At 35.6% G+C, this 26,590-nt stretch overlaps 2 protein-coding genes across 3 annotated transcripts; one reads left to right on the forward strand and one right to left on the reverse strand.

The window, feature by feature from the left end:
- Positions 1–4,871: 4,871 nt before the first annotated feature.
- Positions 4,872–10,042, forward strand: LOC147002806 (olfactory receptor 6C76-like). Of its 2 annotated transcripts, XM_085843471.1 has the most exons (2): positions 4,917–5,824; positions 10,012–10,042. In XM_085843471.1, exons 1-2 carry the CDS (start codon positions 4,917–4,919, stop codon positions 10,040–10,042), a joined length of 939 nt encoding a protein of 312 aa, XP_085699597.1. The 2 variants fall into 2 exon arrangements, with proteins under 2 accessions (XP_085699596.1, XP_085699597.1); XM_085843470.1 differs by lacking the exon at positions 10,012–10,042 and having other exon boundaries at positions 4,872–5,858.
- Positions 10,043–19,453: 9,411 nt separating this feature from the next.
- LOC147002807 (olfactory receptor 6C74-like) lies at positions 19,454–20,392 on the reverse strand. The gene has a single exon (XM_085843472.1). The coding sequence runs from the start codon at positions 20,390–20,392 to the stop codon at positions 19,454–19,456; it is 939 nt and encodes a 312-aa protein (XP_085699598.1).
- Between the last annotated feature and the right edge of the window lie 6,198 nt (positions 20,393–26,590).

Here is a 26,590-nt window from a genome sequence, read left to right on the forward strand (position 1 = left end):
CTTTCCACTGATGGCCGACTAGGCCATCTTCTGATACATATGCAGCTAAAGACACGAGGTCCGGGGGGTACTGGCTAGCTCATATTGTTGTTCCACCTATAGGGTTGCAGATCCCTTTAGCTCCCAGGGATCCATCTTGCATACACTAGCAAGATTTTGCTGAAAGGACCCTGATATAGCTGTCTCTTGTGAGGCTATGCCGGGGCCTAGCAAACACAGTAATGGAGGCTCACAGTCAGCTATTGGATGGATCACAGGGACCCCAATGGAAGAGCTAGAGAAAGTACCCAAGGAGCTCTTTGTTTTCTGATAAAATATGCCAGGTGAGCACTGGCCTCAGCTTCCCCACTTTATGCTTTCCTTGTTGCTGTTAACTAAATCCTATAAGCTGAAATAAACTCTTCCCTTGAGTTGCTTTTTAAAATATTTTAATTTAATTAATTTATTTTACTTACTCACATCCAGCTCAGCTTACATCCAGTCCTCTTCCTGGTAACCCCCTCCTACAATTCTTCCTCCCTCCCCTCTCACATCTCTCCTTCTCCTCATAGACAGTTGTGAGTCATCTGACATAGGTGTTGGGAACAGAATTCTGGTCCTTGCTACAAATCCATGATAAATAAAGAGCTTGTAATAGCATGACACATCTAGTCTGGGGAAGATCACCTCTTGAAATGCAACAACAGCAGCAAACTTGCCAGCACTAATTCAGTGACTTTATATTTTGTTATAGAACTTCATTGTCAAATAAATGAAATGGGAGATTAGGAAGTTGTAGCTCGGGAAGTAATTGAAAACTAATACAACGTTTATCAAACTTCATTTAATGTGGGATTGAGTATAGATGCTGGTGCTAAAAAAAATAGGTCAAACACCTATCAAGTTTTTAAATCACCACTGAAAACAGTATACACTATTTTAGTGGACATCAAAAATAAATATAAAATCAGAGACTAAAATTCAATTTGTGTAAAATAGAAAAAATATGGGTAAAGGCAATATAATAATAATAATAATAATAATAATAATAATAATAATAAAGGCTATTTCCACAGCTTAGTTGAGAAATTATTTTCCATCTAAGCATGAGGACATTAGTTCAATCCCCAGAACCTATGGGAAAATGCTGTGCATGGTGATTTGTGCTTATAATATGATTATCAGGGATGGAGAGACAGGTGAATCCCTGGGATTCACTGAGCAGATTTCATCTGAGTCAAATCAGTGAGCTCTGGGTTCAAAGAAAGATAATGAGGACACCCAAGGTGCTGTAATTAAAACATAGTAGGTCAGCAATGGCTAAGCATGCAACGATTCTATTTAAATTCAATTCCTAGAATCCTTATGGTGGAGGAGATAGATGACTCTGAAAGTATGTACTCTAGTCTCCATATCCTGAAGGTGTGCACATAGAAGCACACTCACACACATACTCACTAAGAAGTAATGGGAAAATGTGCAATAAAATTTTGTTTTTATGAGTTAGGAATGATATAATTTCACAATGATAATAGTGTATGAAATTATAAAACTGGTTTTTAGGACAAAGCAAATCATCAATTAAGAGATAACTATATAGAAATTTTAACCCAGCAAATGGCTCTTCTGATTAGCAATCATGACTAAAGACATTCTAGGTCTATCTGATACAGCTGAAATGTAGATGTGCCCAGAATAACAGTGTGATCTATCTGGAATATAGAGATGCCCTTAGTACACACCTTTAATCCCAAACAATTAATGTGAGGTTAGTTTATATAGGGAATAGGCCATGTTTGAGAGTGACATCTAATTGAGGGGCAGACAATGTGATGAATCAAGGAAAGATTTGACAGAATGAGTCAAAGATGGGATACACCCAACTTGCATGGAAACAAACAGAAAAGAGGTGACTTAAGAGAACAGCTTCCCATACATCCACAAACACACATTCACTCACTCACTCAGTCACTCAGTCACTCACCCATAGAGAGAGAGATAGAGAGAGAAACAGAAAACAGACGGAGATGGACCCCCCCCCCACACACACACAGAAAGACAGAAAGACAGACAGACAGACAGAGTTTTACTAGGACAGTTTTACAGAGATGGGTTGCAGGTGAAGACAGAACTAGCCAGAAAATGAGACAGAACCAGAAGATAGAACATATTTCCAGATTTAGTTTGAAGCCATGTAGAACAATTCAGTCAGAAGTCAAGAGAGAGGCCTGTTTGGATCAGTCACCTCGAGAGGAGTTTTGAGCCAAAACAACTAAGTTTAATCAGCCAGCCAGAGTTGAGAAAGAACTAGAAAATGTGAGCTTATTCAGTAGTAAGCCTCTGAAACAAGTTATATTAGATGAATAAAAGTAACTTTTATAAATAATTATAATATAAATGAAAACTTGAGTATATATTTTAGCTATGAAAGAAAATGATATGTTTACTTAGGTGCTTCTCAGTACTATGAGGGCAGGCTATTTATAGGGTTTTACTGTCTGAATTTAAACCGTAGATATATCCTTTCCCATATAGAGTAAATAATTGCAAAAATGATTCATTTAGCAATACTCTACAGTGTCCATAAGATATATTCAGGGGTACCTTTTTTTTAATTCCATAACATGTCTTAATGGCCTTAAAAGGAAAGTAGTTTTTATAAAGATAAGAAAAATAAAGATGTATGATTTTGAGGGAACTTGGTCATATGATGTATCATGTTTGCCTTTAAAAATATCAGATTGAAAAAAGACTTAAAGGATCTCAAATCATCATTTACCACAAATTCTCAAGCTAAAATAGAACAAAGTCACCTTCAGTTAATACATACGTAAAAGTAGCTATGTCAAAACTATAGGGAAATATATTGAACAAGATACAGTGATGATGTCTAAAATTGTAGGTTTTGGTTGAAGAAGGTAGGAGGATAAGAACTACAAGCCAATCCTTGGCTACATAGCAGGTTCAGGGCCAGCTGCATTTTCTCATTAGACCTCTACTGAACCTTTACTTCCATGTTTTAAACTTATTTTTCCTTGTGTTGAAGTTAACACATAATCAGTGTCACTATGCTACAATTGTCCTCCACCCTCAAAATGGAGTCACAGGCTGCTTATGAAATGGAGTCTTTCAGGAAAGACACAGTCTAAAAAATCCACTGCTGTTTTACAGACTGTAGAGAAAATCAGAGTGCCATGTAGTCTATCTCAACACTGTCCTAGGAAAATCAATGTGAGAAGATAACTATATTTTGTTGTTAAATCTCATTCTTTCAAAAATACCTAGTCTATTACTTATAGATAAGTTCTAAAAGCTCCTGGGATGTAGCTCACATAATCAACCAATTAAATGTGATTATTGGAAGTAATGTTCTAGTTGTATACACTAGTGCCCTATTATTATCTATCCCAGAAGTCATACATTTTCATGTTCTGTAGAATTTATTTGAAGTTATGTGTTGTAAACATAGTAGAAGTGTTATGTTTTTTTTCCCTGGGGAAACAATGCCAACATTCCTTTGGGAAATATTAGAATAATCTGAAAAATTTTATAGCAATACAATTCTCATATAGAGATGTCTTTTTAAGAAATTTTAAGGACCGATCAGGATCCGAGATACTGGATGATTTTGGAAAACACATAAAGATGCTTCACAGCATGTTTTGAGATTATACATCATGGATGCTGTGAGGAGATGCTCAGCTTTGAGGGAAGAGAATCATAAACACCGATTTCTCTTTGTGCTACAGGACCATGGCATGGATTTGGTTCAAGAGAATTAAGCATATTATTATATGCCTGATGCTTTAAATTGGTAAGTATTTTCAAATAGTTTATACTAAATGTTTCAGCTTTATCTACTGTCCTCTCATGTAGTTTATTTATAGTTCAGTTTCACATATATGACTATATATGCAATATATATATATGTATATGCGTATATGGTGCATACATTTGAATATCTGTTACTTATACTGAGCAAGTCAGTTTCATATTACTGATGTGGCTATTTAAGATAGTTTTAAAGATTATATTAAAATATCTGTATGTCGGTTGTCAATTATGAATTATTGCTATATGATGTAAAAATACTCTTTGTTCTTGTTGTTTGGTACTTAAATAATTTTAAAGCCTTTTAAAGCAATTTTACACAGATCAATGAAATGTTAGCTGAATTTAATGAGAAGAGTCTCTTTATTTCAGAGCTCAAGAATGATGGTTAAATATTGAAATTCTCTAATAATACAAGGAGACAAAATTTATAATGGATTTTTTTAAAAAATGGGACTAGTATTTGTTTAAAATACAAAAAATACTGACTTTTATCATTTTGTTAAGAAAATATTTATAGAAGCTACATTGTTGACTTTTCCAGTGTGAAATTTAGACTATCCCTGTACATAATTAAATTGATCACTGATTTCCACAATGATCAAGAACTTTGTTTTATAAAAAAGATGACATAAAAGGCATAATGATGTTAATCATAAAGAACTAGATGAATTTATATTTAATTACTATATCTTATACAATAGTAAATGTAATAGATGGTAGCAGAATGGAAACAGAAAAATTTCTGGCTTTAAACATAGAAAATGAATCTTCAAAAATATGATCAAAATGTAGAAAACAAAATACAAAAAGAGACAGAGAGAGATAGGGGGACATAGACACACAGCCACAACCACACACACACACACACACACACACACACATGAGAGAGAGAGAGAGAGAGAGAGAGAGAGAGAGAGAGAGAGAGAGAGAGAGAGAGAGACAGAGAATCAGAGAGACAGAGACAGACAGAGACAGACAGAGACAGACAGAGACAGAGACAGAAAGACAGATCTATGCTTGTGTTGTAGCTCATGTTCATGTATCCATCCATGTTTTCTATGTTGATTGTATCAGTTAGATTTCTTGTAGACAAACCATCAGAGATGAAGAACAGAACTTCAGTGACATACTTCATTCTCCTGGGTCTGACAGATGATCCTGAGCTTCAGGTTGTGATTTTCTTCTTTCTGTTTCTCACTTACTTGCTGAGCATTACTGGAAATTTAACCATCATTACTCTCACACTGCTGGATTCCCACCTGAAGACACCCATGTATTTCTTCCTCAGGAATTTCTCCTTCTTAGAAATCTCATTTTCTTCTGTCTGTAACCCTAGGTTTTTGGTCAGCATCTTAACTAAGGACAAATCGATCTCCTATAATGCTTGTGCTGCCCAACTATTTTTCTTTATCTTCCTTGGCTCAACAGAGTTTTTCCTTCTGGCATCCATGTCCTATGATCGCTATGTGGCTATTTGCAAGCCCCTGCACTATACAACCATCATCAGTAACAAGATCTGCCACCAGCTCATCATCAGCTCCTGGCTGGCTGGTTTCTTGGTAGTTTTTCCTCCACTGGCCATGGGCTTAGATCTAGATTTCTGTGACTCCAACACTATTGACCACTTCACTTGTGATTCTGCTCCTTTGCTGCAAATATCCTGCACAGACACAAGCACCTTGGAGCTCATGAGCTTTATATTAGCTTTGATTACGCTTATGACTACACTGATACTGATAATTCTCTCTTACACCTGTATTCTCAGAACAATTCTGAAATTTCCCTCAGCCAAACAAAGGGAAAAGGCCTTCTCAACCTGCTCCTCACACATGATTGTTGTCTCTATATCCTATGGAAGCTGCATCTTCATGTATGTGAAAACATCTGCTAAGGCTGGAGTTGCTTTAACAAAGGGGGTGGCTATGCTCAACACCTCTGTTGCTCCCATGCTGAATCCTTTTATTTACACTTTAAGGAACCAGCAGGTGAAACAAGCATTTAAGGATCTTGTGCGAAAAAAAGTTGCTTCAAAACTGCTGATCTGATATAGCTTACACATGCAACATGTGACAGTTTCAACCATAAAACTAATGAACGTATCCTTGTTTCAGTTCATCTCAGAAATAAAAGTGTATGATACTCTTAATGCAGTTACTACACTTGTGTTGCAATACACTTTAATTTAATTGATGAGTTTCTGAACATGATTATTATGGGATGGCTTTACTAATTTATATTATAAAATTAGAGATGGAGCAAATTTGAATTATATCTTATATATCTCAAGTGACACATCTGTCAATGACATCATGCGTATTTTTGGAAAGGTTAAGTCATTGAGCCTCCTTGTTAATTCATGTGTATGTTATGCAATTCTATACATGCATATATATTCTTACATGTATGTATATGTATCTATGTTTGTGTTACATGTATACCATAACCGTTTCCTTTAGTGGTAATGAAAAAAAATGAATTCATCCTACTATTTTAGTTGTTGTTTAAATTTCTTAAATGAGAGGAAATGCTGGAGCCTTCCTGGGGGAACAACTGAGGGGTTGTTACCAATACATACACAAAACATTAAAAGTATGAAGTTCTCAAAAGATAAAATAATAAAGGAATACAAAATATGATGTTAGATGGAAAAGGGAGATGCTAATTTTCGAACTGAATATGAAGCAATTTAAAACCTTCTTAAAGCCAGCTTAAAGTTTCTTTTTGTTTTGTTTTGTTTTGCTTTGCTTTTTGTTCGTTTGGTTTTTTGCTTTTTTGGACACAGGGTCTCTCTGTGTAGCCCTGGCTGCCCTGGAACTAACTCTGTAGACCAAGCTAGCCTCGAACGCAGAAATCCACCTGCCTCTGCCTCCGGAGTGCTAGTATTAAAGGCGTGTGCCACCACTGCTCGGCCTAGTTTAAGGTTTCAAAATAGAATTCTATCTATGATGATGATTGCAAATTAACAGAAAAATATTTACCTTTGCAGGTTATTGTCTTTATAATACTTTTACATTCATTGTGATTTTAATTATTATTTATAGTAGCTTAAACAACAAAAAATGAAGTATAGCATAAAATGGGCGGTTGTGGCACACGCCTTTAATCCCAGCACTTGGGAGGCAGAGGCAGGTGGATTTCTGGGTTCGGGGCCAGCTTGGTTTACAAAGTGAATTCCAGGACAGTCAGGGCTATACAGAGAAACCCTTTCTCGAAAAAACAAAACAAAAAAAATTATAATTTTTACAGTAAGAAAGTGAAGTGAAGGTGATGTGATTCTATTTCTACTAGAATAAACTGGAAAGAATAATTTCATATTTGTCAAAAGTTTTCTAGTTACACTTATTGCAATTACTACTCAAATAAATGGGCAATAACACGTTTTTATTAAAAAATTCTTAATTGATGAAAAATCTTGAGTCTCTCGACTAATCATGTCTAGAAACTTACTTATATTAATATTTTATTACTTTATATTCCATATGTTGCCCTCACTCCCATTCCCCCTTCGAGAAATTCTTTGTCACATTCCCCCTCTGCTTTGCCTCTAAGAGGGAACCTCTCCTTGCCACCTAGGACAATAAGTGTCTACAGGCTTAGGTGCCATCCACTCCAACTGAGGCTAGACAAGGCAGTCCTCTGCTATATATATGCCTGGGGCCTCAGACCGGCCTGTGATGATCTTTGGTTGGTGGCTTAGCCTCTGGAAGCTCTCCAGGAGTCCAGGTTAGTTGGAACTGTTGGTTCTCCTATGAGGATGCTATGTACTTCAGCTCCTTCAGTCATTCCCCTAACTCTTCTACAGGGGTCCCCAACCTCAGTCCAATGGTCTCTTCAGGCTCCCTCTCCCTACTGTTGAGCATTATGGCTAAGGTCATTCCCATTGTGTCCTGGGAGCCTCTCACATCTCAGGTCTCTGGGATTTTATAGATATTCCCCTTATACCTCCTTGAAGCTGCAAATTTCCATTCATTCTCCTGAACCTCTGGACTTTTCTCCTGTTTTCCCCTATACCCAATCTTGCACCTTTTCCTTCCTTCCTCCCTCTCTCTGCCTCTCATGATTATTTTGTTCCCTCTTCTAAGTGGGATTGAAGTATCCTCACCTGGGCCTTCTTGTTTAACCTCTTAGGGTTTATGAGTTGAATCCTGGGTATTCTATACTTTGGGGCTAATATGCACTTATTAATGAATACATACTATGCATGTCCCTCTGGGTCTGGGTTATCTCACTCAAGATGATATTCCTAGTTCCATCCATTTGCCTGCAAAATTCATGATGCCCTAATTTTTAATAGCTGAATAGTATTCCATTGTGTGAGTGAACCACATTTTCTGCATCCATTCTTCAGTTGAGGGTCATCTGGTTGGTGTCTATTTTTCTGGCTATTATCAATAAAGCTGCTATGAACATAGTGTTCTTATGGTGGAGAATCTTTTGGGTATATGCCCAGGAGTGGTATAGACAGGTCCTAAGGTAGAACTACTTTAAATTTTCTGAGGAACCACCAGATTGATTTCCAGAGTGGCTGTACCAGTTTAAAATCATGCCATCAATGGCTAAGTAGTCCCCTTTCTCCACATCCTAGCCAGCATGTGCTGTCACTCGAGTTTGATCTTAGCCATTGCGATGGGTATAAGGTGGAATCCCAGGGTCACTTTGGTTTGCATTTCCCTAACCACTATGGATGATGAACATTTCTTTAAGTACTTTTCAGTCATTTGATATACCTCTGTTGGGAATTCTCTGTTTATCTCTGTGCCCCACTTTTAATTGGTATTTGGTTTAACTTCTTGAGTTCTTTATACATTTTGGATATTATCAGTTTATCAGATGTAGATCAGTGAAGATCTTTTCCCTATATTCAGGTTGCCATTTTGTCCTATTGACTATGTCCTTTGTTTTGCAGAAGCTTTTTAGTTTCATAAGGTCTCATTTGTCAACTGTTGATCTTAAAGTCTGAGTCATTGGTGTCCTGTTCAGGAAAATTTTCCCAGTGCTAATACACTCCAGATTGTTTCTTACTCTCTCTCTCTCCTATTAGATAAAGTGTATCTGGTTTTATGTTGAAGTCCTTGATCCACTTGGACTTGAGCTTTGTGCAAGGTGACAAATATCGATCTATTTTCCTCTTTCTACATGCAGACTACCAGTTAGACCAGCACCGTTTATTGAAGATGCTTTCTCTTTTTCACTGTATGGTTTAACTTCTCACCACTCTCACCAATGGTCAGGTCACTGCAATAGAAATGAAACAGAGAAAAAGTGAAACTAAGAGAAGTTAGGAACCAAATGGATTTTAAAGATATATACAGAACTTTTCACCCCCAAACAAACAAACAAACAAACACCAAGAAAACCTTCTTATCAGCACCACATGGAACCTTCTCTAAAACTGACTATATAATTGTACACAATACAAGCTTCAACAGACACAAGAAGATTGAAACAATCCCATAAATATTATCCTATCACCATGAAGTAAGGCTGGACTCCAATAACAAAACAGTAATCAGACATTCCACATACTAATGGAAACTGAAGAAATCCCTATTCAAGTATAACTTGGTCAGGGGAGCAATAAAGAAAGAAATTAAAGATGTTCTAGAATTCAGTGAAAATGAAGGTACAGCATTCCAAAATTTATGAGACACAATGAAATCGGTGTTGAGGAAAATTCACAGCATTAATTGCCTTCATAAGAAAATTGCAGAGATCCTATACTAGCAAGTTAACAGCATACCTAAAAGCTCTAGAACAAAAGAAAGCAAACATACCCAAGAGAAGTAGACAGCAAGAAATAGCCAAACTCAGGGTTAAAATCAATCAAGTAAATCCAGACACCAATACAATCTACTTTGATGTTTTGAAATTAAAATGTTTAGTTGTATCACAAGTATTTTATAATGATTTATCAATCAAAATCTTTTTCTCTTCTAGGAATGTTTTTGTTACTTCATTGTTGAATGCAGAAAATATTTTTCCTATTTCAAAAATTTTAATTAAAATGTAATTATATTGTTTCTAACTCCCTGTACACCTCTCTTAATCCTCTAATATTCATGGTACTCTTTTCTTTGATTATTTTTGAAAACTACCCAGTAATGACAATTAGTATCCAATGGAGGCCTATGGACCTGACCTATCAACAATGACCAGACCTAACTGCCCTCCAAAAGATCCACCATGTAGCTCAAAGAGTCAGAAGCAGATATTTGCATTCAACCAATGAACTGAAGCTGCTGCTGACCCCTGTGGTTGAATTAGAAAAAATCTGGAAGAAGCTGAGGAGGAGGGCGACCCCATAAGAAGACCAGCAGTCTCAATTAACCTGGACCCCTGAGATCTCTCAAACACTGGAAAACCAATCAGGCAGCATACACAAGCTGATATGAGGCCCCCAACACATATACAGCAGAGGACTACTGGGTCTGGGTTCAGTCAGAGAAGATGCACCTAACCCTCAAGAGACTGGAGGCCCCATGGAGTTTAGAGGTCTGGTGGGGTAGGTGGTGGGTGGTGGGGACATCCTTGTGGAGACAGGGGGGCAGGGAGTAGGTATGGAATGTGGAGCAGTCAGAGGGTGGATTGAGATGTGAATAAAATCTGGAGTGTAAAACATATACAAATGAATAAATAAATAAATAAATAAAAGACTAAATTAAAAGTAAATAAATAAACTTCTAAAGAGGAAATAGTGGCTTTCATGTCTTAGCAGTAACCAAAAATTCTGTAATTGGACTTAAAGCCTACTCAACAGGAAGGAAGTCTACTCAATGCCTGGTACTGGAAACCTAGTCAATTACCCAGGAACAGTGAAGTCATGGATCTTAGAGGAGAATCTACTACAGCCACTTTACTAGACTTGCCGGATTACCAACTGCATGCAAATGTTTTCCTATACCCATTGATAAGGGTAGCTTTCATCCATCATCAAAGAAACTTCTTTTTTTTTTTAAGATTTTTATTTATTTTATATATATGAGTACACTGTCGCTGTCTTCAGACACACCGGAAGAAGGCATCACATCTCATTACAGATGGTTGTGAGCCACCATGTAGTTGCTGGGAAATGAACTCAGGACCTCTGGAAGAGCAGTGAGTGTTCTTAACCTTTGAGCCATCTCTCCAGCCCCTCAAAGAAACAAACTTCTATGTGTCATGGATTAAGACCATTACCGAAAACCACCAGTGGTCACAATAGAGTACAACTGATCATGCAGTGTCCTGCCACTAATGGATACATAGACAAGATAACCCTTAAAGGTAAGGCTCAGGGGATTTCCCAGAATAGGGACAAACACATTTCTGCAAGATCCAGAGAGCAGGAAGCTTACTTGTGTCTTAGAGAAACTACAGGGAAGCTACATCCAAAGTAGAGTATTAAGGAAAGATTTAATTCATTACCTCATTCCTTGATCTTGTCTTCATTTGACACTTTTCTTTGTGCTAATATATCCATCTTCTTTCTCCATAAAACAATTTAGCATTTCTATAATCAATTGTGGGTATCTCAATATTTTCAAACCTAAGAAAAAGGTATTTGTTAACAACTGACTTTTGCAATTAGAAATTATTGGTAAGTTTGCTTGCTCAAAAATGCACACAATGCACATTTCCAAAGGACTCCTTTTTCTCTTTTAATAATGTAGTAAAACGGGTATATTTGATGCTCTTGGGAGAAGTAACTTCTAACTTTTCATGTTTGAAGACTTCTAAAAGGCCTAGGTTTTCACTAATTAGCCAAAAGGAGGACTGGTATTTTCTCCATGATTCTCCAGTATGATTTCTGGTTCAAAAACTAGAATTGTAACATAAGTGAGGAATTATTAGTGTTTTATAAGATGAAAAAAATCAAATCATGGTTTCATGACTGGGTCCTTTAAATTTTGAGTATGTTTCATTGTTTATATAATTAGTCTTTAAATTTTTAAATAGTATCTCTTTCATTGTTTATATAATATTCTTAAATTTTTAAATAGTATGTTTTATTCAAATACGCAATGTATATTGATCAAATACATCCACTACTGCCTCCTCTACCTCACCTTGGTATCCCTCATCTTTTCCCCTCTGAGCTTCATGTCGTGTTTTTATTTTATGTTTTGTTATGGTTATGTTATGCTTTATGTTAAATTATTCTTAGGTGTTTTAAAGAAAACTAATGTTACTATTTCACTTACCATTAACAGACATGTTTGAATGATTTTTTTTCTTGAGTATATGAACAATTATAAAAGAAAATTATGCTCCTTGAAATAATATTTAATCTTCTGGACAGGAAAATTAACATTAAAGAATCATTTGTTTTAATTAAAAGCAGGCTAATAAAATGTGATTTTTTAAAAATAAAGTGACACTTATTTTCAATCAATTCTCTGAGAGTCTTAGTTTTTGCCTTAGACAATTCCTATTAAACCATTTTCAAAAATATCAGAGAAATCATGAGATAATATATATGTATCCAACTAATTTAATCTTACATTTTCATTAAAATTAGGGTAGCTGAAATTATCTCCTGGAAATTAGCTAATACCATTTCCCAGTTATTTAAACAGTAAAATAGCCTTTCTATAGGAAATCTAAGGGGACAGTGTCCTTAAGGAAAAGAAAGAATTTAAAAATATGCAAAACAATTTTCAAATCATATTATTTATCAGTGAGTTAAAATAATTTAGTAGCTGGAGGCTGTAATGTACTAGGGATCTGAGTTAGGAAGATGTCAAGTTCAATTCATATTATTAACACAGTGAGACTTTATCTTAACAGTTAAAGCTCTACTTAAGAAACTGAGACAGGAGGATTGTCACAACTAACAGTTAAACCTAGGTTATATGGTGATTACCAGACCATCAAGAACTAATATATCATGGCTTCATTTCATAAACATTAATTTCTACAAGCATAGTGATATAAAATACTACATTAAAAATGACAACTTTGTGACTAGGGAGTGGCCCAGTGGGGACTAGGTAAGTGGCCTTGTTATGTAAGCATCAGAACATGAGTTTGGATTCTCAAAATCCTCATCACAGCTAGATACAGTGTGTCTGTAACCTAGGGATGCTGATCCTGGCATCTCACTCACTGGTGCACCAGCCAAGCAAAAACAAGGAGCTTCAGGTTCAATAAGAAATTGTGTCTTAAAATATAGGTCAAGTCACCAAGGAAAGACGTCCTGATATTAGCCTCTGGCTTCTATACATGACTGTATGGGTGGATGCAGGAGTACACATGCATCATTGCCCTCCATACATACTGAAATCAATAAAAAATACTTTCAAGACTGTTGTAGAAACACTGTAGCAAGCATGAAATAAATTGTATCCTATGACAATCATACTTTGGAGATAATGACAAATTAAATCCCTTTTGAGGAATAATTACTTTGAGGGTCTATGTTTGTATTCCCAGTCTGTGAGTCTATCACTAAGGCAACAACATCTGAGTATCTAATAGAAACATCATTCCTATTTGTTTTCTCAAAAGCTATAATTTTTTTCTATCAATGAGTCAAATGAAACTGCACAAAATGTGACTTTGGAATATTGGAATAATTTCTATAATTTATATCTTTATTTAGTATGCATGGGCACCAGAGCATGCCTGTAAGGCTAGAGTTATCTACTGAGCCCTCTTGCAATCCTTAATTTTGGGATAATTTTTCAGTGATCTATAGACACCTAAATACAAACTTTATTCAGTTATTAATTGTTATAGTGTCTATCTGATACTTAACACTACTTTAGTACTTTTTTTAATTCATTTTCATTAGTGATCCTACCAGAAAAATTAGTATAATTATAAACATTTTTGGATTTTGAAAATATATAGAAATTGTATATAGTCAAAAGTATCTAGAAATTATGGAGAAAAGTTACAAGGAAATCTTTGATTTAAAATATAGTTTGATAAGCCTTATTAAATGATTACCATAAGCAAGTGGACAAATTGATGATTGGTAAATAACACAGGAACATAGAAGATATTTGGTAACATTTAATAATAAAGAATTGCTAAGGTAGACTGGGAAATAGTTCTGTGGGTAAGAGTTCTTGCTGTACAAGTCTACTTAACCCTGAGTTTAAATACCAGTGGCCATGTAAAAAGCTGGGTGTCAACACATGTAGCTATAACCTCAGCCCTTGGGAACATGGAGACAGGAGGCTGTTGGGGACTGGTTGAACACTATCCTGACTTCAAGAGACATTCTCTAAAGTAAAATGATACAAAGTGATAGAGCAGAACACTGATCTCCTTGTGCATACATGCCAGACACTCACAGATACACAATCAGTAATTTATTATACAGAAAAATAAGGTGAGAAATGATACCTGGTATACAAATTAAAAAATACATTTAATCTAATACATAGGTATAGGGTTGGAAGAATGGTACTATACTGGCCCAAACTCAGGGAAATTCAAAATTTAAATTTTAAAACATACTTTCTTTTTAAGAATATTTTTCAGATAATAATAATTTCCCTTTCCTCGTCAAACCCCTTTAAGCCCTCTCATATATCCCTGCCTTATTTTGTTTCAAATTCATTGATTCTTTTAAATTAATTATTGATGTATAAATTTTAAATATTGTTTGTATTTAGTAATATTGGGAACCCCTATGAACGAATAGGGGAAGGATTGAAGGAGCTGAAGGGGAGTGTGACTCCATAGGAATTCCAGCAGTTTCAACTAACAAGGACCCCTGGGACATCCCAGAGACTGAGCCACCAACCAGGCATCATCAATGGGCTGGTCTAAGGTTCCTGACTCATATATAATAGAGGACTGCCTGGTGTGGCCTCAGTGGGAGAAGATGCACCTAGCCCTGGAGAGACTTCAGGCCCCAGGGAAGGGAGATACCCAAAATGGGAAGCATCCATTCAGAGTCAAGACAGAGGGGGAATGGGGTGAGGAACTGTGTGGGGGAGAACAGGGGAAGGCAACACCTGGAACGTACATAAATAAAATAATTAATAATATATATGCATAAATTTCCATTAAGTTATTTACAAAAAAGTCCCTATATAAGCATATACATACAAACAAAATTAAAATTGCTACTTTTAAAGAAGACTTTAGATTTCTTAGTTTTTAATTGATATATACTTTTTAATGAGCTAAACACAGGTGTGGTGTGTATGCCTAGCCCAAGGAGGAACAATGTTTGGAGGTTTGGCCTTGTTGGAGTAGGTAGGCCACTGTGGGCTTGGGCTTTAAAACCCTTATTGTAGCTGCTTGGAAGTCAATCTTCTCCTATCTGCCTTTAGATGAAGATGTAGAACTCTCAGCTCTGCCTGCACTATGCCTCCCTGGACACTGACATGTCCCCAACTTGATATAATGGACTGAATCCCTGAAGCTGTAAGCCAGCCCCAATTAAATGTCTAAGAATTGCTTTGGTCATGGTGTCTGTTCACAGCAGTAAAACCCTAACTAAGACAATGGGCTAATGTTAGCAGGAGAGAACTTTAAAATGATTGTTTGAACTAACCAGTACCCCCAGAGCTTGTGTCTCTAGCTACATATGTAGCAGAAGATGGCCTAGTTGGCCTTCATTGGGAAGAGAGTCCCCTTGGTATTGCAAACTTTATATGCCCCAGTACAGGGGAACACCAGGGCCAAGAAGTGGGAGTGGATGGGTAGGGGAGCAGGGTGGGGGGAGGGTATAGAGAACTTTCAGTATAGCATTTGAAATGTAAATAAAGAAAATATCTAATAAAAAAAGAATTAAAAAAAATGATTGTTTGGAAGTCCATAACTGTGAATGAAGATGTAGAGGATTTTTAATCCAACCACATGGCTACCCTGACAAGGGATCATATCCAAAGACCTACGCCTATGTGACCTTGCTGGTATACACAGACATGCCCTTAACATACATTTTTAATCCTTCTGGTGGGAATACAGATTTGTCTTTAGTATACATTTTATATCAAACAAGTCTAATTGAGGGGCAGACAAAGTGACAGATCAGAGAAAAATTTGACAGAATGAATCAGAAATAAGACAGGCCCAACTCTATGAGAACATACAGGAAAGAAAGACTACTTAAGAACAGAGAGGGAGAGAAGACAATTCAGTTCAGTTTCTCTCAGTTCAGTTCCTATAGTTTAGGGACAGTTTGTCCAGAAGAAACTGCAAGTTTCTACTAATCTTCAGGAGTCCTTGGAAGTGGGCAGAAAACACCAGAATATCACAAAAAATTCCTTGGCACTGTTCTCTTAAAGACTTTACAATAAGCTATGAGCAGTGAAGAAGGCAAGGTGAACCAATCCCATGATATCATCAGGAAAGACTAGCATCAGCAAAGCTCAATAAAAACCAGTGAAGAGTGGGAAGATGAAACAATGCCATTGCATTGTCCATTGTCTGTTGGGTTAACTTATACCCTTTCCAAACATCAAATATCTTCTCAAGCATTTGCTCTAGCAAAACACCACATGTTCTCTTTTAGGTAGCTTCTAGAAAAATACCACATGTCTATTGTCAGCAAAATGTCCTCCTACATGTGTGCTTCAGCAAAACACCCTCTCAAGAGACAGTCCCCAGATAAATATCACGTGATACAACTGAGTCTCCAAAGAAATGAGTAATTTACATTTCACGAACATGCACACGTGTGCGCGCGCACACACACACCTCACAGCCCAAATACATGTGATAAAAATTTTAATATATTGTAAAATTATTGCATTTGATATAGTAAAAATACTGAGGATACATTTCCATTGAGATATTTACAGATAAAAGATTTATGCTGAAAAGATATGAGGACCTTGACATATATGCAACAGAAGACTGCCAGATCTGCACTCAGAGAAGATGCATCTAACCCTCAAGAGACTGGAGGCCCCATGGAATGGTAAGGTCTGGTGAAGTGGGGGATGGAAGAGGTAGAGACATCTTTGTGGAGATTGGGGTGCAGGGGGAAGAGATATGGGATGTGGAACAGTTAGAGTGTGTACAGTCAAGATTTTATTAAAAAGATTAAATAAAAAATTTTTAAAAAGAAAGGATAAAGTAGAAAAAAAAAGAATCTTACGTTACTTTTTAATTACAAAAGATGAAATGCATATTTTATTTACAGAGAGGATCTTCCTATGTAGCCCAGTTTCACCTCAAAATTCTGATTAGCATATATTAAAGTTCATGAATCTTATTCCAAAAACCAGGTAACAGCATCAGGCAAGAGAGCAGCTCCTATCAATGCCTGGACATTTCTCGACACCCAAGTCACCAGCCTGTGTCACAGGAGGGATTCTTCAGAAGTAAGTCAGACTTGGGGAGCTCATTCAGACTCTTTTGATGGCATGGGATGAACATATCAACACCCTAAAGAAGACTCTAGAACTAGGAATTAAGTCCCAAACACTCTGGACCATAGAAATCAGTTCCAGGAGGTACAAGATGTTGATCTGACAAGGACCCAGGCATGTGTTTAGTTGGTAGAAGCTTAACATCTATGTTTCTTCTAATAATACAGACCTATATTTTCCTTTTCTTTCAGTTGTCATCAGAACAGCTGAATCTAGTGTTTGCTGTCTCTGACTCTGAGCAGCACCACTGCTTGCATATTTATCTCGATTGATATCAACAAAAAAAATTGGATTGGATTCTGAAATATTTAAAAGAATGATTTCTTTTTGTTTAAATATTATAATTAAAACATCTTTCCTTCCCATTTCTCCATCCAAATTCTTATATATACCCATCCTTGCGTTTTTAAAAGTCATGGCCTATTTTATCATTAGTTTGCTGTTATCCACAATCTTATCTATCATGATCATGTGATATATATATACATAATATAGAGAAGCAAAGCTGCTAAGGAGAAATAACCAGTAGATTATTGAAGATTAAAATTAGGACAGTTAATAATTTGATATAAAACATACTTTGGAATCTCAGATAAGCCGAAAGTGGGATTTTCAAGCTGTTTATCTAAATACCCTCTAAATACTAATCATGGATCTCTGCTTTTTCTATAGAGTTAGGATTGCATTAAAAATCCCAGCTTTCAAATGAGAAATCATTTTCACATCTTCTGAAGTTAAGAATGTTTTACAGAAAAACAGTTTTACAGATTTAAAAAATTGGTTAAAAATACAATGTTGAGAAGTTAAATATATTAATTAAAGAGATAATAAAAAATCTGTGAAAATACTGCTTATTATATTTATTTTTTAAAAGATTCTCATTAGGATACAGAATTTAATTTTGAGTCTCCAATAGACTTTGACCTATAACAGAAAAATCTTGTAAAAAGAGTTAATTCTTAAAATGCCTTGGTTTCACTGATGGAATTTAAATCAACATACAAGGATGTTGATATATGTGCCATTTTGTTCATGTACATTACAGGTAGGTTTGTTATATACAATTGTATGTATGGTGGATGAAAATCCAGAATCGTGGTGCCCAGTCACAGTAGATATATCTATAGCAGAACTATTGTACCAGGGCTCAAGGTTTCTTGAGGAAGAGAGGAATGTTTGTAAGAATCAGAAGAAAATAGAGTTTCTGTAAGACTGTGCCTACCAGAAATATCATTAGCAGCACCATGAATTCTCATCATCGAGGCTGCCTAAGCATGGTTTGTATTTAGTGAACAATCAAAAATACTTTCCAACTATCTTAAAGGGTATCTTACATGAAACAAAGAGAATTTAGAAAGTTTCAGAATATAAACATGCATATACATACATATATATAACTACATAAATAGTTATAATTATTTCATTGCTGTTTCAAGTTACACAAATATGATTACCATATTTCTTCTTAAAAAGATAAAATCTACTTGTAAAATATAAATGGAACTTCACCCATAAAGAAAATGAGTGATAGAACAGGGTAAAGGAATACTGTGGGGTTCCCAACCCTCTCAGAGGAAAAGAAGAAGAGGGATGTAGGAGGAATTGCTATAGGGGGCAACCAGGAGGAGTCAGTAAACAGATTGTAAAGTGAATGAGTAAAATAATGATAATGATAGTAATAATAACTTAAAAACAAGAAAATGAGTGATTATTTTCCACGGAACATTTGACAACTTCTGAGAACTTTTGGTTATACATGAACACCAAAAGTGATGGACAAATCCTGGTATAACATTCTCTTAAGTAAAATATACATGAAAACAGGTAAAATTCAAGTTAATATTATTTTACCTTGTTTGTTCTTGGTCATAAGTATATGATAATATAATAATTTTTACTTTATATTTTGAATGATATAGCATTGAGATGAAACCATTTCTTTTTATTTTAACTGGAACTGAAAATTGAATTTTTTTGGGGTGGTGTTAAGGAATCAAACTCAGGCTTTCTGCATGCTGTGAAGGCATTCTAGTATTTTGTCATGTTGCAGGTTATAACCTGAATTTTGAAAGACTAAAGAGACATTGAAAATATATATTTAATTTCTTCTGTATAATTAAGAGCATAGATAGTTTATCTCTTGGAAAACAGAAAAGAAATTTTCTTGCTCACATCAAAGATTTTCATTGAAAATGTAGCTTGACATGATGTATCGTGAAAAAAAAAAAAGAACAAACGTCAAAATAAGAGAATTCTCTTAAAAATTCTGTTAATATATGAATCCCTTTTCTTTATTTCCTTCATATAATAAAATAATATAGTCATTTCTTTGAGAAAGATGAAATCCTGTGTACTGTATTAATGAATGCCTTTTTCACTTGCTGATTCCTCAAGGTGTAGATAAAAGGATTCAGAAGTGGTGCCACTGAGGTGTTGAGCATAGAAATTCCTTTGGAAATAGATACTCTCTGCTTAACTGATGGTTTAACATACATGAAGATGCAGCTGCCATATGAAATGGATATTACAATCATGTGAGAAGAGCATGTAGAGAAAGCCTTCTTCCTCTGGCTGGCTGAAGGGATTTTTAGAATTGTTATAGCAATGTAAATGTAGGATATGATCACCATTACCAATGTGAGTAAGAGTGTTACTAGAGCTGAGACAAATCCCATCGTCTCCAGGAGTTGTGTATCTGTGCAGGAAAGCTGCAGGAGTGGAGTAGTATCACAGTAGAAATGATCAATGATGTTGGAAGCACAGAAGTCAAGATTCAAGCCTAACAGGAGTGGTGGAAAGATGACAAAAAAGCCAGCAAGCCAACAACTGAGAACCAGTTGTGCACAGACTTTATTGTTCATGATTGTCATATAGTGCAGGGGCTTGCAGATGGCTACATATCTGTCATAGGACATGGCTGCCAGCAAATAAAATTCTGATGCTCCAAATAAGAAAGCAAAAAACACTTGAGTCAAACAATTACCATAGGAAATGGTTTTGTCCCCTGTTGCCATAGTAACAAGCAATTTGGGGATGCATGTAGTAGTGTAGGAAAACTCTAAGAAAGAAAAATTCCGAAGGAAAAAATACATGGGTGTCTTCAGGTGAGTATCCACCAGTGTGAGTGTGATGATGGTCAGATTGCCAGTGACACTGAGCAGATAGGTAAGAAGCAGGAAGATGAATAGCACAACTTTCCACTGTGGGTCATCAGTCAAACCTGCTATGATGAAAACTGTCACTCTTGTATGGTTCTTCATTGTGAACCTCTGACTGTTCACAGGCCTAAATAAAATGTGAGGAAGGATGTTATGACTACAGAATATATATATATATATATATATATATATATATATATATTCTGTATATATGTATACATATACATACCCACACATATATATACACATATATATACATATATATGACTACATATATAATAATGATATGTAATGCTGAAGTAACATTAACATTTAAAGAGCCAGTTTTCAGAAAGAGCAACATCTCTACAGTGGACTATACTGGGAAAATAGTTGTTTATAACTTTGTGGTATCTGGGCAAAAAGAAAAGATATTAGTTTACAATCCTAATTATGAATAATTTATATAATCATATTATTTATTTTTCTCTTATTCACATGGGGATATTAAAGAAACAGAGAAATACTTTTTTCTTCCTGGCTTAAACATTGAAATTCTGATGTTATCTTGTTTCTGTCCTTAATTTTGATTGAATTAAATATTAAAAGTTTGCATTCTAATCCAAAGTCACTTGAAACATGTTGTATGTGTTTTCAGCTTTCCATCTCTCTTCTTTCCTGATCCCCAACACATAAACCCATACACACACACACACATACACACTGCCATCTCCAGATCTTAAGATAAAATACTATAATCAATTCTGTTGAAGGATATCAATATATCATACTTTAATGACTATGGTCTTAAATCACAAATCTAAATGAAGCATAAAAAGTGCTTTCTTTGCACTTTTAATATATTTCAACTGCTTTAAATTCTACTGTGACCCTATACTATAGGTACCCTCTATTCCAATAGTAAGTCAGTGGAAATAGTCTGGTAAATCCACAGCTAATAATAAACTGTTGTGTCTGTCTTCTGGGGTGGCAGTATTGAGAATGCAAGAAGTGTTATAAACTAATATTGGGGTATAAAAAACACCAAAATGCAAACATAGAAATATGGGAGGTTTGTGGATTTTAGAGACAGGGGATATCAAGACAAAGACATATGGAAATGTATTGAATTAAAGATTTTTAGAAATGAATCATGAGCTTGGTGAAAAATGTTAATGTTTGTGAATCTGAATTATTAAGTAAGAGAAACAAGTATAGAAATTTTCTCTACCATTTACTAGTTCTTATACATTTTCCTTCTTTGACTAAATGTTTAAAACACCAATGACTTTGATATCTGTATGGTCTGAAGAGCAGGAGCTGAGTTTTAAAAGCACAATGTATCATTGTGTAGCATAACATAAGTTTTAGGAAACATGTAAAATCTCTTCAGGTAAAAAGATGTTAGAGAATCAAGAGCATAGATCAGTATTGCAGTCCTCCTGTAGCCTGTATAAGGTCCCAAGTTTGATGCTTCTCATGGATAGAGTGTACACATACCTCCAGAAGGCTTATTAATAAGTAGATAACTATGTAGTATATCTTGACAGTGGTATTAAGGAATAAAATTGTGACTTGGGCCAGGGAAAAAGATCAGTGCCTTCCTCAGCCGTCATTAGAAAAGCTTCCCCCTGTAACAGATGGGAGCAAACTCAGTGACTCAGAGCCAGACATGGACAGACCTTGGAACACCCAGCCCTAAATGAGAGGTCTCCATAAAATTGTTCCTGGCAGAGTTCAGGAAATCTCAAGAAAGTGGCAACAGAAAGAGGGTAAGAGCCAGAGGAAATGGAGGAAAACAGAAGAACAAGGTTCTTTAAATCAATGAGTACATTTACTCAGAGAAACTCAAGTAGCAAGCAATCTCAGGTCCTGTAGTGTTTTTATAAAGTTCCTGAGTATAGGTACAATAGGGTCTGTTTCTTTTACCTTCTCTTGGTCTTCTTTCCTTCTCTTTGTTTTCTTCAATCCCAATATGTTACTGTTTGTTTTATATTTTTATGTATTTTTTGTCATTAAACATCAAAGTTACCCCTTGCCTGAAAGAAATATAATTGCTTTGTTTATTCACAGGAAGCATACTGAAGTTAAGAATTAAAAGTTATGATAGTTCTATAGAAAATTCTCTCCTGAGGAATCTTCATTATCAAACACATAAATAAGTTAATTTTTATGATTGTCATGACAATATTGACAATACACTCTTTCTTAAGACTATTGAGATGTAGGGGGGGTGCCAAAGGTATAACTGGGATGTGGGATATCATGGGATGGGGCAGTTGGAAGAGGGGGTAACTGAGAAGTGTGATATCATCTGAGATGTAAACAAATGGAATGACTAATAATAAAGAAAGAAAAAATTTAAAAAGATTCAAGATGATCACTTACTATCTCTAAAATATGCATTAATACTATTAAATAAATATTAATTCTAATACTAATATAAATACTAATAGGTATTCAGTGGCAAATTAAACTACTTTTTAATAATATCAAGAGATGTTTAGAGTAAAAGTAATCAAGACATTATCATAGACGTAAAATTTAAAAAAAGATATTCCAAGAAGAGGAAGAAGTCCAAACAGAAAGAATGTGAGAACATCATGTCCTTTGGAACAAGGAGCAGAGTTGATGCATGCACAATAACAAAGGCAAGGAAGTGTTATTTCTGTGGGACATTCCTTTTACATTCAGATGATTGTGAAGATATTCCTTACAAAGTTCCCAGATTTACACAAATAGCCTCATGACAACAAGGGCAGCTAAAACACAAAAATTAGAAATTAAACACTTAAGAGGATACTTTAGTTGAACTTCAACAGTTGCATTCAAAAACTATTCCTGGACCTACTATGTCAAAATAAAGGTTAGGCTAGAAATTGAATCTATGAATGAAACTTCATCTAATTATATTAGCAATCATGAGTATCAAATTAATATAAAAAAGCTTTCATTTTTAAATTATCATTATTCCATGATCTGCTTTCATCTTCTTTTCCTCTTGAGTAAAATTCAAAATGTTGAATAAAAATATCATGGTGCTTAAAGAAATATAATTTACAATAGACATGGCAGGAATTATTATATTTTAATTTAGCCAACATTTGATGTTTAAATTCAAAATAATTTCATCAAAAATCTCAAAAATACAGATATTTACTTGAAGCATAAGAAGACTACCTTAAAGAAATAGATGCACAGGCATACTTGAAGAAGATGGTCTAATTCTTCACATTTAACTGTCCTACCATAATGCTGACTTGAGCTCTGGCCCTCTTCTCCTCTCTGAATTCACCTGCCTCTAAACCAGAGTCTATGCCTTGTTTTTCTCAGTGAGAGAGTACTCTTCTCTGCCTAATGCATTTTAAATCATTTCCTACTCATTACTGACATGACCACAAAATGAATTACTCAACATATTTGGGAATTTTTCTGATACTGTTGCCTAAATGAAAGAATCAAGAGGGAATATAAATTCCCATGAGATTCTGAGATTCACATTAACATATCCCAAGAAAATATGAGTTTTTATGTTATACAAATATCTTCCTCACACACAAAAATGTGTTTAAAAAGATGCTTCTTCAAAGACTACTAAATGCAATTTCTCCAAAAACTCCAATGCACATTACCCTAATAAGTGCTTAGGCATTTGAAGATCCAAACCAAACAAAAACTATTATTTTTATGAAACAAGTAAAATTGAGATTCTTCAGGTATCTTTACTCAAGATCAAGTAATTTATAAAGCAACTGGTTTTGTTTTAGCTAATGTTTCTGAAAGCTGGTAGCCCCATTCCAAATCTAGTGATCCCATAACAAGAGACTCATTGTTCTTTAACTGGTGACAGAGAGCAGAAGTAAAGGAGCTCTGGGAAAGGGAAAGAGTTGTGCTAATTTACCCACTCCTGTGAAAATTGAATTAATTTACTTCAATGATTCAAGCCTATTTCTCTGTCTCACCTCCAAATACCTATGCACTGAGGAAACTAAGTTTCTGACATAAGAGAATCAGAGGACAAACTCAAGTAGTAAAAGATTGTGTCCAACTTTCCACCAAATGGTAGACAAGACTGATTTCAGTTTTCACTTAGATCAAACAATGCATGTCTCTTCTTCTGCAATAGAATCTTACATTTTCAGTATATTTTTGTTGATTTCCCACATAGTTTTCTCTTGACTACTAACCAGGAAGATGAGGGTAGGAACACCTTACAACTACATTCACTGGCTTCTCTTACTTGTGATTCATGTATCTGGAAAGAATTGTCCACCTGCTGATATTTTGAAGAGCTGAACACATCATTCACATTATTTTCCAGTTCCACAACTACATAAAATACTTCAGGAAACATTGACAGTGACATAACTCTTTTTTTGTGTGTGTAATAATTCTCTGTTCTGAAACTTCATAGGGATGGAACCATGAGGCATATCTTATTTTAACCCTTACTATTTTAATTAAATAACATGTATTTATCATTCATGTATGCTTCTGCATCCTTTTTTATTTTGTTAGTAAATAGAAAATCTTTACTCTAAATATTTTGAATCATAAAATAGCACCTTTGATTTATTACACATATAAGAGAAGGCTGTTATAGTTGTAAGCTATCCATATATATAAGTGGAAAATTAGTTTCACTGTCCTATTCAGGAATATCATTTTTATGTTTAACTCTCTTGTGTTCTTTAGTTAACTGTCACATAAGTATACAAAATAAACTTTTCTATATGGAAGCATGTATCTATGATTCATTAATGATCACATTTAAAGCAAAGTAATAATAAAGATTCTATGTTTTGCATTATTCCTTGATTTAAGCTTTGATTTTTTCCACTCAGTAATCTGTAGGACCTAATGCATATTACTTAACTTTTTCTTTCTTTCTTATTTTTATCTGCAAAAAGAAACAGCTAAATAATTGCTATGTATGTTGATGATTTGATAAATTCAAAATATAGTATATAATCAATCTAGAATATATCACTTTACAATAGGGATCATCATGTTGGACTCATCTTTTAAGAATTTCATGTAAAGGTGTCACATCCACCCCGGCCAGCAGAAAAGACACAAAACCACATTGTCCTTCAAGAGGGTTTATTCAGGAACACTTCACATTGCAATGCAGGAACGGGAATCCACCGAAAAACCCTGGGGTATGCCTTAAATACCCTACTGACTCCTCCCAATCACCCCAGTCATGTAACAGCAGTCCATTGGTTCACAGCAAATGAGGACACCTCAGGCGAGCTGACAAGGCATGGCGTCTGCGCAGTGCAGGTGGCTGGGATTTTGGCAGAGAGAATGCCTGTCTTAGGTGGCCCCCTGCGATAATGCTCCTTACCCGTCATCAGGAGGACAGAGAGCAGTGGTCTGGTCCCTGTCTTAGGTTGATAACACCTCCAGGGAGTCTTACCCGTCATTGACTACTTCTCTAGCATGCCAAGCCACACTTGAGAAGATTGTCCCAGCTCTAGGGCTGCAAAAGCCTGAATCAACAGTGCCTGCACAGGGGTATGCTTTTTTTGCATATGGCAAATGCACCACAGGGCCATTACTCCTGTGGCAACACAAATGATTGCCAGACCTCCTATGCCAGCCCATTCCTTGAGGTGCGATATTGCTGTGCCTATGGCAGCGGTAATCTCAAAATCTCTTTTAGGTCTAAACAGTGTCATCACAGATTGAGCTTGCACTGGCCAGGGTACAAATCTAGGCATACGTTTACCACAGCCAAGGAAAATAGAGATGCATTCCAATACATACTATAAAAGCAATTGTCACTACTACGATTCTCGAAGCCAAAACACTCACAGAATTTTCAAACAATCAGGCCCGTTCCAATAACAACAAGCATTTCCCCAGGCCCCTCCCATCAGTATACTTAGAGGTGACAAATCAGTACAGCTTCCATTTACCCCACATAACAACCATACATTAAAAGGATTATTAGCCCCTCGCTGTGCTGGGCTTTGATATGTCCAATTATAACCTGCAAATGTTTGATTATGCGTGGTACTGATGTATGGAGAAAAGGTAAAATACCTTTTCACCACCCAAGCAGCCTTCCCGGATTGACATCCAGTCCACAGAGGCAAAGAGTCTCCTACGCCTCTACAAAATGGGGCCCAGTGTGGTTGGGGTAGAATGCTAGCATTGCTCTTGGGTATGCTCGCAGGCCAAGTTCCTCTAATCCAAGTAGCATTAGCTCAGGTTGAACTATTAAAAGGTCTATCCAACCACGCAGCTGTCTGATTATACAATTGCATACATGCACTATCTTGAGAAATATTTACAATAAGCTGAAAGCATAAT

This window comes from Mus caroli, unplaced genomic scaffold (assembly GCF_978045245.1).
Source record: "Mus caroli unplaced genomic scaffold, Mus_caroli_1 scaffold_9, whole genome shotgun sequence".
Classification (NCBI taxonomy): Eukaryota; Metazoa; Chordata; class Mammalia; order Rodentia; family Muridae; genus Mus; species Mus caroli.

What these genes read in the sequence shown, in the direction of transcription:
- LOC147002806 (XM_085843470.1), top strand. Translation starts at nt 4,872, where the DNA reads ATGTTGATTGTATCAGTTAGATTTCTTGTAGACAAACCATCAGAGATG.
- LOC147002807 (XM_085843472.1), bottom strand. Translation starts at nt 20,392, where the DNA reads ATGAAGAACCATACAAGAGTGACAGTTTTCATCATAGCAGGTTTGACT.